This window comes from Podarcis tiliguerta (assembly GCF_965153285.1).
Source record: "Podarcis tiliguerta genome assembly, chromosome: 5".
NCBI classification, from domain to species: Eukaryota; Metazoa; Chordata; class Lepidosauria; order Squamata; family Lacertidae; genus Podarcis; species Podarcis tiliguerta.
Genome location: NC_139538.1, coordinates 76,283,471 through 76,301,354, shown reverse-complemented (window position 1 = coordinate 76,301,354; position 17,884 = coordinate 76,283,471). Strand labels below are relative to the sequence as shown.

Genomic DNA, 17,884 nt, shown 5'->3' with positions numbered 1-17,884 from the left:
AGGCAGACGACCCCATGACAGGCATAGCAAGGTCAACGCAACAACCCCTTACTCTAGGGTGGGTGGGTGGGTGATCCGTTGCACGCAGCAAAAGAGAAAGTACAAGGCTGCATGCAGAGTATTTAAACCTTTTACCCCTCCCACCAAAATTGCAACATAACTTTTACCCCAGCAACCCAGTGAACCAATCACTGCCCCAGGCCATCTTTAGAGACTCTGCCTGGTAACAGAGGGGTGGCTCGGTAGACCCCACCGCAACACGTGCTCTCCCTGAAGGAGAACACGCTTTCTCAGAACATGACTACTTAGGTTTTTCTGAGAATCTGCCCTTTCTTTCTGATGATACGGCCAGGGCTGTCTTTAGCCACAACGGCGCAGTGGGAAAAACTGCTTTTGTTTCCTGACTCGAGAATATTTGACACTGTGGAGTAACAGAGTGATGGAGGAGGGAGGAGGGGGACTCTTTTGCTCCATTGCTTTACACTGCCACTGATCGAGAGGGACCGGTATACAGTAGGTATACATTCAGCACCCCCCAGAATTTGGTGCCCGGGTGCCCCACATCCCTTGCACCCCTAGGTAAAGACGGCACTGAATACGGCTGTGTCCCATTATTCTCTCTGTATGTGTTTCCAAAATGGCCTGTCACCCATTCCCATGCTTCCCATTTCTAAAGCGACAGAATGATCTTTCCTCTACAGGGAAAGGAGGAATAGAGAGGTGGTATTAGAGGACATGTGCCTCTGGAACTAGGCTGAAAGATATGTGCCTCTGCTCTAGGCTAGTTGGCACTCACAGTTTGGTGGATAAGAGACTTTTGCCTCTGCTCATTCTACTCTCTCAACATTTAATTTTGTTGACTTCTACCTTTTAGTCTAGACTTAATAGGATCTTGAACTTATTCTACTTTGAGGTACTCAGATCTCATGAGAGTGTGCTGTTAAGGCTGCAGTCCTATACACACTTGCCCAGGAGGAGCTCAGTAAAGATGCATTGGGATGTGCTATAACTCACCTTTTGACATGTGCTGTTGGCTATGTTGTTGTTGCCAAGGAGTTGGTTTCTTGCAAGATTGGAGTTCAAATATATTCATATGCTTTGCAATGGTTGTGGTCCTCTTTGTCTCCAACTCCTACATGTTTTTGTACAGCTTTTTGCCCTCTACATTTTATTTTATAGTATACTTGATACTTTAATAACTTCCTGCCCCGTAATATTTTTCTGCTTTAGGCTTACATCCCAGGCACTGAAGCCTCTGACATCTTGGCCAATTCAATCTTTTTTGCCCAAATAAAAATACAAGAGGATTGAAAGAATAAAACTTGTGGCGTCTTGAAAATCTATTTCATGGTTGCTGATAGGAATAATAAGAACAAAAGTAGTCTGGACATGGAGAACTGTGGAAGTTCACAGTATGGAATGCCAATAAAATACAACCTACTACAGTGGTACCTCCGTTTTTGAATGTCTCCGTTGACTAAGATTTCGGTTTTCGAACACCGTAAACCCGGAAGTAAATGCTTTGGTTTTTGAACACACTTTGGAAGTCAAACATGCAACGCGGCTTCCGCTGAGTGCAAGATCCTAAGGCCTAGCTGCTGGCTATTGAGTTTTCAGTTTTTGAATGTTTCAGAACTCAAACGGTCTTCTGGAATGGATTACGTTCGAAAACTGAGGTACCACTGTATATGTTTTGGAAAGTGGTTTGTCTGTCCATATGTTTGTTGGTTCTCTGTACATTTGGACAACTTTGACATATTGTCGCCAAACTTGGCAAGAGGGTTTCTGAGGTGGGGGAGGTGCACTTCATCACCATTTAAACACCAGGCACCATTTTGAATCAAATGGCAGATCCAAAGTCACTTTGGTGTGACTTTGCCCATTTTTTGACATAGGTTCAAACACCTTAATATGATATTCTTAATATCATGAGGGTTCCTAAGGTAGGAGTGGCAGTCTTAGTCACTGTTTGGATGTGGGTGCCATCTTAAATCAAGATGGGGGATCAAAACATTACTTTAGTGCGACTGTGCCTGTTTTTTGGCATAGGTTTGGCTGCCTCTTGAGATGTTGTTGCCAAACTCGGCACAAAGGTTCCTAAGGTGTGGTCGACAGCCTTCATTGCTGTTTCAATGCTGGGCACCATTTTGAGTCAAGATGGCCAACTAAAATGTCTCTTTGGATTCACTTCATCTGATTTTTGGTGTGTTGGGTCCAAACTCACAAATTCCACTATCCATTTAAAGAAAAAGTAGTTTTTAAGCATTCCCAGGCAGGTGTCGTTACCTATGAGCTTGCAACTTCACAGAATCCTCTTTTCAAGGGATATCACCAATATTTATCCAAAAAAGGTTAAGCATATTGAATGAACAGAGCTATTTTTTCTAGAAGAAGAGGTGCCGGAACTCACCATGAACGCCACCCTTGTTTTCTTTTAATGGCAATGGTTCCTGCCTGAGAGGTGCTGGAACTGAGTTCTGGTGAGTTCTGGCTGGGGGAAAAAGCCCTGTCAATGAGAATATGTAAATACAACACATAAAAACAAAAACATACTGGCCAACCATTTGCAACTATTTAGCATTTCAGGGTTTATAATCAGTCATGCCTTCCACACTGACTACCGCTAATGCCTCACCAGCCCGTCCATCTCCTCATGAAGACCAATGGTGCTTTTAAATCCAGAATAGCTCACTTTGAATGGAAGCTGAATCTGCCTTCCATTCAAAGCAGTACCATCACCTACCCATCATTAAATCGCTATCTGGGAAACCAGAAAGAGCAAAATGAGCCACCACCCAGGTTTTCTAGCTTCTAGCTTATTGGATGATAGATGGGAAACTGGTTATTTGTTTCAATCCTGTTCTTTTAAAGGAGATCTTAATATCAGCCATGTTGGTCACACACAGAAGGGGCTAAACCACCCAATTCCTCATTTGAACCTCATTTGAACTCCCTGCACGGCTTGACATATCTGCTTTGAGCACAATAACAAAACCTTACAGCCTTTACTAACAATTCCAAGTTTGTAAAGACTTACCAATCGGAGCCTTTATTTCACACATTTTAATTGTCTAGAAAAGCATGCTATGAGGATAATATCCCCCTCCCTCCTTGTTACAATACAATCAACATGATTGCACCCTGTGCTCCAGTCTTAAGTAAAATGTTGGCTTAATGTAATCTCTTAATTATATTTCTGTTGTTAATTCAACATGCATGCATTATGTGCTAAACATTCTGTTTAAAGTGAAACAATGTTGTCTTGCAGAGAACATTTGGCAATCTTAATAAAACTGCCCCCACCAGTTTAAATAGGATCAAAAGGTTTTATGTTTGTTGAATGTTCCGTAATGACTGGTGTAGTGAATTATTTCTGAAGGGTGGGTGAAGATTTTTTGCAACAACATACCTTTCAATTCTTCTCTGTAAAAGAAATAAGTGCAACCTTTTAAAAAGACTTGTCCTGGAAGGTGTAGTACTGTATTTAATTAAATCATTGTGATGTTGTGTTACTGGTTTGAGCCAGTGTCAACACTATCTTGAGGAAGAGTAGATATACTGGTACAGAATAGATCTCACAATCTATTATGATGTCTTGCATATGTTTTTTAAATACAGAATACTTGTTGGGAAGCTTTCTATTAAGTGGAGATAAGGTGTTGTGCTGTGCAGAAGGTAAAGGTAAGGTAAAGGACCACTGGACAGTTAAGTCCAGTCAAAGGCGATTATGGGGTTGCAGTGCTCATCTCACTTTCAGGCTGAGGGAGCTGGCCTTTGTCTACAGCTTTTCTGGACTAATACACAATTTGGAATGCAGTTATCCTTCCATTTTTGCTATTTGCTGAATTTTGTGATAGTTTTTAACTTTTAAAAAATGCATATAAAATATGTGTTGACAAAAATACTTATGAAAATTGCGTATTTTTGTGTAAAATGCATACAACAATGCAGACTTCATGAAAAAAAAATTCATGCAAAACAACTACAACTGTTCTTGCTTCCTTCCCTCCCGAAATAGCAGACTTCCAGATGTAAAGCTGACTTGGACCAGATATAGGCTGATCTGTCCATCCCTAATGGGCATAAGATAAGGTCATCAGGCTTCCACTCCTACCATACTGCTTCTGGGATGGATTGGGTCTTCCCCACTTCTCATCCTTTCAGGACTTTCTGGGAAGCTGGGAATAGAAAGAAGACCCAATACTTGCTGGAAAAGGCATAATTGACACTGGACCTCCTTTCCCTCAGCATCCTAACATCATCATTGAACATGCAAATAATACTAGATGTCAATGGAAAGAGACAGGCAGCTTATTCTGAGTCCATTTGGATCTTTGGCTATTTGAGACAATTTACATGAATGGTTTGAGGAGCTGATATTTCTAGAAAACAGCATTTATCTATGGAGGAAGAACATGCTGTTTATTATGAAATCATCAAAGAGCTACCTGATATGTTTCATGGTCAGGAGCTTTAAGGAATTTACTGGGGCCAGTGAGTGGAAAGCCCAAACCTCCAATTGCTTGGTAGTTATTGATAACATTTTTGTAAGACTCATGACTGATAGACATATTTTTAAAAATCAGCTTGAGCATATGGCCCCTTGTGAACAAAAATATGAATTTATGTTTCAGAGAGATCATAATCCAAAACCAGACACATTTTCTATGCATTGGTTGACTTCTTATTTGTTGTTTTTGCTTGGAAAATCTCTGCACAAATCAACATCATATTTATCTAAATATACTTGCTCAGCTATGCTTCTAAAAAGGAAGGGAAAACCTTTATGAAGGTCACTGAAAGAATTCTTTCCCCTCTTTGCCTTTGCAATATATTGAAATCCTGGGGGTATTTCTCTCAAGTAAACTGTTAATTTGACATGGTGTTGGAATACAAAATGTCAGGGCCAGTAGGTAATTTCTTTTTCTTCTGCTTGTTTGTAATAGCTGCACAGTAAAAACAACAACAGAGTATTTATTTTTGAACAGTTTTCTCAACTGTGGTATAGCTGGATGTGGGATTCTGGGAGAGAGTCAACAACAGCCCCCAAAGGAATGTCCAAAAGGACAGCAATGAATTGTATTGCAGTTGTTGACAGGATAGAGTTTAAAATGGCCAGATAAGAGAAGGCTCATACTGTTTTTTTCTGGGGCTTATATGAGAAGTCCATGCATATCACTGGAAGCTAAGGATACATAAAACAAACCACTGGGCACTGATATCTCCACTTCCCTGTCCAGCATTATCATATATTTAGGACCCTTAGCTGCATGCCTATTACCATCTGCAAGTGGCTTAATTGTGCATCAGTTTCCATTCAAAGCACACACATTTCTGAAAATCATTTAATGCAGATCTGAATCATTGTGCATCATATTAAGCCAATTCCACAACAGTTTGCAGTCACTAGTTTTTGTTTTGTATTAGATATGGTGATAATATGGTCAACATTTCTGCTGGTTTGGGACATTGCACTGGCAGATTAAAGTATCAGATATTTATGACACCCCCAGTCCAAATGAGGTGGCAATACAATAGTAGTCTAAGAATTGATTATTTTCTCTATTTTGAGTTACCTGGAGTTATTAGCTTTGTAGGCCTTTTGTTTATCCTGGTGTCTTCTCCAGGTACACCAAGTTCTGAGGGTAATTCCCTGGGGGCTGTGAGATATTTGCAACAAGTCCATTCACTGATCTGAGCCAGTATTTTGGAATGCCCTGGGTTAATAAAAGGCTTGTCCATCTCATGCAGTCCAAGAAGGATTCTATAAAAAATCAATAGGAATATTGTTTGTGGTTGTGCAATGGAAAGGAACATGAGCAATAAACACATTGGTTAAGTTTATTCTGAATATGTAATGGAGCTGGCTTCCTTGTGAAAGGAAGAGCTAAGTTCAGTTCTGCTAGCATCACTATATGCTCAGAGGCACACTGTTCTTTCATTCTAGGCTCCGGTTTTGCACCTGGCTCTAATGAGTAGAATTTGGGGTTCTTGTAAACAGCAAAGTAGTTCCAACAACCCAGAAGACTGCTCAACCCATTCTAGAAGAGCCAGGGGCTGCCTGTCCTGTCTGAGGCAAAATGGGATGGTACTGCTGCTGCCACCTATCCCTACTGAAACTTTGATTTCCAGGGATGGATGGTTCTGGGTTTTGCCGACATCTTGCCAGGGGTCAGCAGGATCACACCAGAAACCACAGCTGCTTCTCCAGAAGTGTCAGGGAGAAGGAGGAGAAATGGGTGGTGGCAAGATCTAGTTGGAAGTTGCTGCTTCTCCCTGCTTCTCCAGATGCCTCAGCCCACCTCATGGGCGAACTGAGCTTGAAAAGAACAGAATATTTTACAAAGGGCATAAAAAGGTATATAGCATGGTTTTCTAGCTCACATTGGAGAGTGCAGGGTGACTAATACAAGAACCTTGACTGTGTGCATAGAGTAGTGTTGTTGTTGTTGTTGTTTAGTCGTTCAGTCGTGTTTGACTCTTCGTGACCCCATGGACCAGAGCACGCCAGGCACTCCTGTCTTCCACTGCCACCCGCAGTTTGGTCAGATTCATGCTGGTAGCTTCGAGAACACTGTCTAACCATCTCGTCCTCTGTCGTCCCCTTCTCCTTGTGCCCTCCATCTTTCCCAACATCAGGGTCTTTTCCAGTGAGTCTTCTCTTCTCATGAGGTGGCCAAAGTATTGGAGCCTCAGCTTCACGATCTGTCCTTCCAGTGAGCACTCAGGGCTGATTTCCTTCAGAATGGATGGGTTTCATCTTCTTGCAGTCCATGGGACTCTCAAGAGTCTCCTCCAGCACCATAATTCAAAAGCGTAAATTCTTCGGTGATCAGCCTTCTTTATGGTCCAGCTCTCACTTCCATACATCACTACTGGGAAAACCATAGCTTTTACTATACGGACCAGTGTTGTTAGTGACTACAAATAACTGAATGCCTAACACCATGATGGGCAATTTCTTAGAGGCTGCTGTCTGGCAAGTGATGGGCAGGCAGTTGTGGGTGGGACCAGGTCCGAAAGTGAGCAAATATCTCTTTTTCTCTCACTTTCTGCTATACCCTTTGTCCTGCCCCCCTTTTGACCCACCCACATGAAATGAGGCTGTGGGCCCCAAGATACTCTGGGGGTTCAAAGCTTAAGTGATCTTGTCCAAGGAAATAATTACAATCTGCATCTGGAATAATGTGAGGATAGCTGGCAGCTATCCAGACTAAATATAATAATCTTAAGATGAATGCTTTGATAACCTGATGGGTGTATATAAGGCAAGCCCTTTGTGTTTTTCAAATGGCTAGCTAATTTTTATACCCATTTGTGAAAACTATAGCATGCATTGCTTTAAATTAGGGCTGGATGTTTTTTGCTTTCTCCTTCCTGAATAATTTTTTGATAGACTGGGGAATAGTGTCGCATTATAATGTTATAATTGAATTTTCACTTATTATTTTAATATTCATTTCTCATCTTCATCCCGGAATCTGAGGAAAGCAATTAGCAGAGTTAGATTAAAGAACTTGAAGGGAGGGCAAGAGGTAAAATGTTTTGCTTGGTATTTTGTACGTGCAGACAAAGGGCCCCTCTGCCATATCTGAAAGCAGCAGGATGAAGTGTGCTGCATTTCATGCAAATGGAGGCAAATTTTCCTCATACTTCGCCAGTGAGCATTCCATGTTCCCAGCTACTTTGCCACAAGAGTGCATGCTGCTCTCTGCATGGCACTTCACCCCCTCCAGTCTCTTATAAGCATGGATGATACATTGACCCCCAGTTTTAACCAGTGCCAACCAGAATACTGAAAACAGTGCAATGAGGCTGGAGAAGCTGCTTAGGCTGCTTGCTTTCCCACCCACACCAACAGTGGGGAATTCAGGTGTACTGAAGTTAGGCGGGGTTGCAAAAACAGATGCAAGAGAGGGGCTGGTTCTGCTTTATAAGCCACAGAAAAGCAGGACAGAGGAAGATGGAGAACCAAAGCACAATTTTGTGGAGCACGGTAGAGGAGAAGTTTGATTATATGTAAAGATCTACTAAATTTGCCCTACACGAAACAATATATGAACCAGCCACCCCTCAAAATAGGCACTTCTCAGAATTTTGCAGTGCATTTCTCCAGCCAAGTAACGGGTGCAAAAAGTGCATATACCAAGGTAAAGTGTGCCTAAAAATGCATACATTTATGAAAATGACATACAAAAGTGCATTACATTAGGAGAAATTGCTTGCAAGCCCTTTGTATATTAGGCTAAAGTGCCTAGAAACTGACAAACTGTTTGTCAGGAGAAATGGGTAGTGAAATAATGAGTTTTTATGAGGATTTTAAGGAATAAATATCGCAAACTGATGTGGAAATGGGAAGAAATTAAGACTGAAAAATGAGGCAAAATGAGGAGGGAAATTAGAAAAAAAATTAGAACCCTAAGACATGACAGTAAATAATCCTCCCCCCACCTGTAGCTGGTTAACACATAGAACCATTCTGGCCTATGCTGGGTTTTCCCTCAGCTCTCATATTTATAGGCTGCAACCTACTAAGGAAGCTAACTTGTGCAGAACTTGTGCCCACATGAGTCACACGCTAGAGAACCTAAAACCCTCCCATGAGGATCAAAGGGATGAATCATAAGATTGCAGGTGCAGCTATCACAGCATGCGATTTCCCCCTGGTGTCTCGGAGATAGCCACATATCAATCACAGCTCATGGCTTTTCTCTTTTGCATTCCTTCAGCAGTGCTAACTCTAGCAGAATTTGATAAAGTCTTTCAGGACTCCAGTCTACAACTTTACAATATTATACCTGCAGATCAGATGCTCAGTCAAGGCCTGTGCCTGGGCACCAAAAGGGATAATTGCTGAGCATCATTCCTAATCTCCTGATGATCACAACGGTCTTCTGAAAATGTCACATAACATCAAACAATATTAAAAGTCCTACAAGCATTTTAGTAGACATGCTTTGCATCACTGTGCCTTGCTCTGCAATGCTCTGTAAAATGCAAGATGGCTTATAGCTGTTCTACCAAAAGGTGCTTTCAAAACAAACACCAAAAAGTGATATCCAAACAATATAATGAGTGCACTTTATGGCTGTGTATATACACACCCTAGAATAAAACACCCCTTTTTCGGAATCATAGGCAAAATATGAGCTTTGCTTTAAATTAGATACATTAAATCCTGTAATTGTCTGCCTCCCTATGAAGGCTTACTATCATTAATGTGATCATTTCATCTGTGAGTAGGAAGAAAAGTGAAAGCCAGGGATTAATCCAATAACACTAGCATAATGTTCTTGCCTGCAGACAGAGCACTCCTAGCTGATGGATTCTAGAGTCCCAACTCAGTGCACAGTGGAAACAACACTAGAGTTTGTTCTGATTTGTTTTGGTGTTAGACTTAAATACTATTGGCTGCATTGGACATGTCAACTTGGGGAGCCACTCCAGACATGCAGCTCTGTCATACTGAAGGACACTAAGGATATTAACCTGTGCTAAAAATAGCACCAACCAAAAATCATTTATGCTAATAGCAAACTTGTTTTCTGAATGTGGATTCTTATGCTGGCAAAATGGCACCTTCTTCGCTTAAGAGGGAGGTATTTAGTGGGCTTTGGGAAGAGCCACAAAGTGTTCAGATTTACGGGGGTGGGGACCCAACAACTATAGAAAGCTAATTGTTGGAAGAGGAAGGAAAGTAGGGAACTATTGGAAAGAGAAGATCCTGAAAGAAGGCACAGCAGGCTGGCTGGAACCTTAAACAGGAAAACCACACACTGCAACATTTTGTTGCAGGCATCACTTGGATCTGCCTATTTGAATCCACCACACATTTAGTTTGGATTTTGCCCAGGACATGTCCAATTTTAGAAATGAATGTAGTGCCCAAATAGATTACATATCACACTCGCTGGTTGTAAAGAGATCTTAATCAGTACTATTAAACAAGAATAATTTGTTGAACTGATGAAAGATAGCAGGAAAACACTGTAATCTTTCAGGTAAGCAGTTACAGTGGTACCTCTGGTTACGAACTTAATTCGTTGCGGAGGTCCATTCTTAACCTGAAACCGTTCTTAACCTGAGGTACCACTTTAGCTAAAGGGGCCTCCCGCTGCTGCCACGCCGCCACCGCATGATTTCTGCTCTCATCCTGAGGTAAAGGTCTTAACCTGAGGTACTACCTCTGTAACCCGAAGTGTTGGGTTGTTTTTTTTAATGTTTAAAATTTTTATTTTTTACCAACAACCAAAAAACAAACAGTGAAAACCCCCCTGGCGGCTGATACATTGGGTATACATAATCAATAATAACATATTCAAATCAACCATATGTACAATTTTATATATGTTAACACTCCTCCATCCACAAGGTTTATTTAACTTTTAACATTTAAATTGCCCCAAATTGTTCAAACCTACCCAAATAATTCAATATCTTCTCAAACCAATCCTCCTCTTGCTCACTGACCTTAAGCCCTTTCATTCTGTGTATCTTCACAGTTAGATATTCTATAATATTATTCAGTTTTTTTCTTCCATTGGTTCACCCCTAACTCTTCTGCATTTTTCCAATTACTCGCTAAAACATGTCTGGCTGCAGTTACCATCAATTTTACCCATTTACATTCCTCTTTTGTTTTTAACTCGGTGCTACTCAGACTAATAAGAACCATTAATTTAGATATTCCCACCTTCCTTTGAAGTGTTTGTAACCTGAGGTACCACTGTATTTATATCTCTAACATTTCACAATATGTAAAGTTGACCATTATCTTTTCTTTTCCAAAGTTAGAAAGGGTCTTTCAACTCCAGCTGTTCAGCAAAGAGCAGACTCAAGTGAGTTTCGCTGTGTTAACTGCAGGGAGCTGAAATCAATAGTTTATTCCACTAGTCTGCCCTGAACCTTGAAAGAAAGGTTTTTGTGGGAAGCTGTTCCAGTCACCGTTGTTCCTTTGGTATTCCATTAGGGTTCTTCGGGGACTATATTATGCAGCTCTGTTGGTGTCAGTTTTTAAAGCACTGCGAACCACCTTATATGGGAAGAAAAGGTAGTAGATTTTCCTCCCTGCATTGATTTTTCTGTCCCTTAAGGGTATGTGGAACTAGCTTCAAGCTACTTTAGGCCTAATTTGCATGAATGAAAATTCACATTGTTTGCACAAAGAACTCCATGAAGAACAAAGCTTGGCTGTGTGGTCGAGTTAAGGTGTCATCTGAGCACTGTCATTCTAGCCTTTCTGCTGGCAAATGAAAAAAGCACGTAAAGAACTACACTGCTGAGCCAGACCACAAGTGGCCATTGAGATGTCCATGGAAGCTCATGAACAGGGAATGTATGCAATGGCTATCCATTGTTCTTTATTTTTTGGCATTTAATAATCAAGTGGCATGCCACCTATGAATACTCCTGCAATGACCACTCCCCATATTAAATGGGGGGACCCTTTGCATGCTCGCACGCAGCCCCCTGGACCGTATGCAGTATCATTAGCACAGGCTAGGCTGCACCTTCCCCGGGTGGGATACCTGGAGGTCTCCGCCTCCCTCAGCCAGTTGCCCAATCCCGCCTGGGGAGACGTTGCCAAGGTGATCAGGCCAGGTAGGGGGAGGGACTACCTGCCCATACAATAGGGGGGTGTTTTCCCAATGAAGACTGCAAAATGGTAGGAGGGGTTTACTCCCTCCCTATAAAAATGCCTCCTTGGAACTCTTGCTCTTCCATCTAAGGGGCTTTGGCTTGGGAGATATCCAATTAGGTGGGCCTTAGTTATTCCTGTATCTAAAAAGAAACATGTCTGCACCAAAATAAAAGCCTTATTTGGCCCCATACGCCTGGAGAGAAGACTTGTGAGACATGCATTTGGAGAACTAGTCCAATAGGGTCAATGGAGCATTGCTCTACCACCCCCGACCATCCCCAACTGTCTTCCTTCTCATCTAAAACCACCTCAGGGAGTGGCCCCGGCTGTCAGCTTCCTCCTTTTCGGCCTCAGTTTTGCCCTTGGAGAATTCAGTATGGGAACAGGACCAAAATACGAATCAGCTGACTCTCCCTATCACTGGCTCTGAATCAACCTATAGTTGACCTCTCTGCCTTCCACCCTAAGATTCCCAGTGAGTACCAGCCATCACTGACATCAAACTATCAAGCAGCTTCAGCAACTATCTAGTTAACCTTGATAAGTTGTTTCTCTAGTGCCAATGGGTGTCCGTTCCCGCCCTCCCTAGAGCAGGAACATTTTGCTTAGAGCAGGCATGTCCAAAGTCCATTTTGGGGGCCTAATCCGGCCTGCCAATCAGTGGCAGTTTACTTCCCGGGCTAAAATCCAATAAAAAAAACCTTCAACAACTTCAATCCTAAAAGAAGCTCAACAACTTCAATCCCAAAAAAAGGTCAACATCTTTGGTTGGCCCCCATGGCCCTTCACTTCATCAAATCTTGCCCTCTTTGAAAAAAGTTTGGACACCACTAGTTTCCAGTGAAATTTAATCTGCAGCAAAATTCAAGCAAATGTGAAGGTCTTTAGGAAGAATTTTGGGGAGACATCGTGTTTGTAGAAGACCAGAGGCATTTTGGGATGGGGTAGAATTGCTTTCTCGAGAGGATCCCTATATCCTACTGGTGACACCCTCTTTCCCCTTCTTAATGGCTGGGATCAAACAAACATGCTCAGCTTTTGACGACTGGGGAACATTGTTTCAGTTCTGATTGTTTGCCTGTTCTTAAGACAAAGCACTTCTTTCATAGGCTTTCACAAACATACACAACTTCCCATTCACTTTTTTTTAATAGAAAAGACAACAGTATTCCTTTCTCTGTTATCATACACCACTGTTCCTTTGAAGGAGATGGCAGATTGCCATTGAAAAGCATTGTTATTTCTGTAACGTATTTGACCCAGTTTTGAAAATAAAATTTCTTTATCAGCTCTTCTGCATAGACTTTCAAAAGGAGCATAGCTTGATCTTGCTTTATAGCTGAATTTCTCATTTCCTGGAGATCAGATAACATATTTTGGAAAGGAAGCAAACTACTGGTATCTCAGCTGGTTTACCAAACCAAATAAACCATGCACAATAAATATTGTACAGTATTAGCATATTTTTTCCCTCAGACAAACACTTATGTGGATGTCATGTATCATAATGTAGTTGAGTGTTATCTTTCAAGCACACATTGGGTGTTTGAATGCCACATATTTCTATAATGGTTAGTGAAATAACCATTATGGGAACAATTGGTCAATCTATTCAACAGCAGTTCTCCACAGTTTCAGACAGGAGTGTTTCTCAGCCCAATCTGGGAGATACTGGAGATGGCATCTGGGACCTTTTCCATGCCAAGCCTGTGCCCTCCTGCTGACCTGTGACTCTTCCCTTAGCTCACAGCATAAGAGCTCATCCCTTAACAGTTCCATAGTTTGGACCTCACATGTTCATATGTCTTTAAATGAGATTCTCCACATCTCTGGGATACAATCTAGAAAAAGATAGGCATGACTAAGTCCCACTGAAATCAACGGGACAAGAGTCTTGCAGCCGAATATATAGTGTCTTAATTTGAATCTAATTGTGGATCCCACTATACTTCTACTTGTAGTCCCATCTCCTTTCTACCAGCTCTTTTCTGCCTTACCTTGACCCATGTCTCTGGGGCCTCTGGTCCTCTTTTCCAAGGCTGCTTATTGCTTACTCTTCCACCCATAGGATTTTCAGCCTGCTTCCTCTTTGACATCATAGTAAGTCAACAAGAGTCTTAAGAGTCCTAAGCCACTCTGTCATTTCAGTCAATCATTGCACACAGCCTCACCACCACTACAAATATATTTTAGAACATTACAGTGTAGGATTAAGTGGTCTGGGGTGAAAGCCATTAATTTCAGTGAAAGGTATGCCTAGCCCTTTCTAGCTATCCAACAGAGCCATTGTGTATGCTTTTGTGCATGATCAAAGTACAGCAAAAAGCGAGCCTATTTGCATGAATGATCAGTGGGCAATATGAAATGTTTGGCAAATTATGCATCACTATGATTATTTTCTATCAAAACACCATGGAAACTGGATTTCTGTAACTTTAAGCTATCCTGGTGAACTTTTCAGTGGGTGCATGGGGCTTGCCTGTAGCCATTGATAGTCTGAATGACACAGTGAAATGTGGTCCATCTCTTATTAACTGGATGCTCTCCAGATGCTGTTTGTCTGTTATAAAATAAACATATACTTTAAGAAGCACACATCCTGGAAACAATTCACAGGTTTGTTATCCTGAACAAGTCTCACTGAAGTGGAGATCTAGATCAAAAGCAAATGGATCCTTTTACCCAGTAGAAATTCAAATAATGTGTTGCTCTTCATCCATTTGAAATCTTCAGGGAGGAAAGCTACTGCTGGGGGCAACATGGAGTGTGCAAATTGCAAGTCAGGGAAGGATTGGTGTGTTATGTGAGCCTTACAAGAGAATTTCCAGCTGGATTGTAGCCATAGCAGTGTAAAAACTTATATAATGTAAGCAGATATTTGTTTCTGAAGGTTCCCAATACCACTTGGAGCTATTTCTTGTGAGATAAGCAGTGTTCTATTTTAAATAATTCCATATAAAGCATACATGATCAGTATTCAGAGTTCTGAAGGTCTCTCCTCCAGGTGGCATTTATTTTTAGCTACTTTGGAAAGTACAGGACATTCTGAAGCATCTGAACATTGCTGAACCAACACTGCCAAACTATTGTGTGAAACACTTATGAGAAAAGCTTTTGAGGTTTGCATTGTTGCTCTCATGATGTACCCTGCATTTCTGAGGTTGCCTAGCAATTGTAAGTTGTTTAAACGTCAAGCCAACAACAATGATAACTATGATTAAAGTACAGTCATTCAAAAGAACAGCTGCCATACCTACAAGTATAAATTCCTACAGAATGAACGAAAGGGAAGGAAAAGAACCTTTTGCATGAAATACATAAACAAGAAAAAAACAAAACACCAAGGAACACATGTATAACTGCACAGTTTCTAGACATTTCAAGTAAAGTAACCATATTGTCTTGGATAATCTTTTTCCAGGTTTTAGGTGGTATGAAGGACCCTAAAATGGGTGATATCCTGTGAAGCAAAAGTCAGAATTCTCTTCCACAAATAATAGGGCTTTCCCTTCCTCTTCTCCCCCACTGCAGTCCCGCATGCCCCCAATGTGTGTCATTTCTAAATGTATTTATTAATCATGGTGCCTTGTATTGTAATATATGTTTTTTAATATATTTTTGGAGACATGGAAAACTTCAACTTTTGGGGGATATACTTCATATACATTTGGAAACCTTTTCCAGGAAGCAGCATCTTTTGACTGTATGTGCTACGAATTCTACACATGTAGGATTTAGTGTGGAAGTTCCATAACAATGCTGGGGTACACTTGCTTTGATGGAGAGGTGTACAAATGTCCCAATTATATGTATTGTCTATTAACAGGAATGCTTTTGGACTATATGTGCACCAAATTCTAGCATTCTATGTCATATGGGAATATCCTAGCAATTTTGATACATCCATGAATGAGGCTCAAATGTTTTTGTGCTTACAGCTTATAATGATGTATTTGGTTTCAATGGCTCCTTACTAATGTTTACCTTCTCTTTCTTTTGTCCTTCATTTACATGCTTTCCTTGGTGTATAGCTCACCATTTAGGAATTGAATTCATGGGTAAGCTTTCAATTTTCTTTTAAATTTGCTGTTGATATTTAAATTCTCAAAAAATCTATTGTGTTACACTCTGTGGAAGAATTTCAGGCACTGTGCAGGATTCCAAGTGTTGCCATGACTTGTGGTGACAAGATCTAAAGCTGCTGCATTTAAATGAAAGTTTTGTGACAACGATCTACTATTCAGGAGTTATCTGGCATCTCAGGCTTAGATTGGGGAGAAGCTCCTTTAGATTCCTCTTCTGTCATTTTCAGCTCAAACGTTTCCTCTCTGAGTTGCCATCTCATCTCTGAGTAGAAAGCAAAGGAAAGATGAGGGAAGCCTGCATCTTTCTCCTCACAAACGAAAAAGCAGCTGTGAGAGAGCCACTTTGAGCTGAAAAAGTTTCAGGGTGATAAAAGATAAAAATTGCAACATGTATTGTGAGCTTTAGAAAATCCTTTTGAAGATAAACGAGAAGTGCCTGTATAAAACAAAGCATTCTATTTTACAAGGAGAGACTGAAACTCAACCTTATGAGCTCATAGCCACTGGTCAGCCATATATTTTTTACAGAAGCCATGTTTTGAAGAACAGTAACACTGGTTATACAGTGGCATGTTCTGAAAAGGTGTGCCTGTCACTTCAGATGAAGGTAGCTCACACAGAAGAAGTGGAGGTGAGAAAAGAAAGCAAGTTGAAGGCTGTTGGATCAAAGATGTTAGTTGAAGGCAACTGAGGGTTTCCTGCAATAGTTTATCTGGTGAATGAGGTAAAACATAGCAATATTGACTGTGGGGGTTGTTGTAGGCTCAAGAGGCATATACTACTGTCTCATAGGGTGTGGTCTATTTCAGAGTTGATCCCAGATTCCTTTGAGTCAAGGGCCAACTTGAAATGGGATCTGCCCACACCTGACACAACAGGCCCTCCCCTACCAGCCCTCCCGTTGCCAGCAAACAAATCCCATATCTCTGCAAAATGGGTAATTGGAAGTAGGGAGGCATTTGCTGACTCCTCCCCTGCAATATTCTGTGTGGGTTGCCGTTGAAGGGGGAAAACTGTAAGAGGGGGTGAGTTGTGCAAAAGCCATTTCGACCTTTGGCTCTTCCTTTCAAATGTTGAAAGGTGGACTGCTTGTGCTTTTGCACATCAGTACAGATGAGAAATCCAAGCCTAGAAATGGGAAAGCAAATAAGTGACTGAAGTAAATGGCTTCCTTCTCTGGGGGAACAGAAGAGGTGCAAATTGCAGATGTCAGTTCTCCAATTCCAATGTGGCTTCTTGAGGACTGCCAATGTCCACATGATGGGAAGTACATTCAGATAGCACTGCAGTTATGAGATGAGGGAGAAAATGGACAATAGGACTGTAAAATATATACCTGGCCTTTATAGTAACAATACCAGGAAAAGAGCTTTGCCTCTTGCATTATGCAGGAGGAGAAGTTCCAAGCAGACGTAAAATGCCTCTTTAGATTATTTGGACCCTAAAGCCAACATTGAGTTTAAAATATGTATGCTTGGAAAAGCAACATGGCCAGCTGCAGAGGGAATAGATGAATACTATATGAGGCTGAGACATTTAGCATTTGGAAACACTGATAAAGAGATCAGATCAAAGCTCATGCAACATTACAGTTCAGCTCATCTGACAAAGCCAGGACTCTCTAATTCTGGTGCTGCGTCAGGAGCAGCAAACATAGTGCAAATGTTGGTGGACAGCAACTCCCATCATCCCTGACCATTGGTCACCCTGGTTGTGTTTGATGGGAGTTGTATCTGGAGGGCAGCACATTGGCTTGTGGTATAGTATCAGAACTCCTAGATCTTGCATGTGATGTGGAAGTAACTGAAAAACAAGTGGCTGGCACCGCACTGAAGATCAAAAGCTGCAGACTGAAAAAGGGGCATGTATTTCAAATCTATGCATATTTACTCAGAAATACTTCCCACTGTGTTCTAAGCAGCTTATTCTTAAGGTCCATGAGATCGCTGCCTAAATGTGCAATCCTATAGATCAGGCATGTCCAACCAGTTGATCGCAATCTACCAGTCGATCGCGTGGCATTCCTGGTCGATCGTGGTCGATTGCAGGCTTTAGTGAATGCCTTATTTTCCTGTGTCTGCGGTTAAAGTGTGTGAATGAGTGAGAGCTGCAGACTTTAGGGCAGGCTTCCTCAAACTCAGCCTCCAGATGTTTTGAG

The 17,884-nt window shown here is 41.4% G+C and overlaps 1 protein-coding gene across 2 annotated transcripts in view; it reads left to right on the top strand.

Moving 5' to 3' along the window:
* NRG3 (neuregulin 3) overlaps nucleotides 1–17,884 on the top strand; it is a 602,711-nt gene that overhangs the window by 482,773 nt on the left and 102,054 nt on the right. The window contains exon 4 of one of the 2 annotated variants that reach the window (XM_083440045.1): nucleotides 15,673–15,699. The exons of the other annotated variant lie outside the window; for it this stretch is intronic. Within the exon in view, the coding sequence (XP_083296171.1) occupies nucleotides 15,673–15,699 (27 nt within the window). The remainder of the gene's footprint in view (nucleotides 1–15,672; nucleotides 15,700–17,884) is intronic. 2 annotated transcript variants of the gene reach the window in all.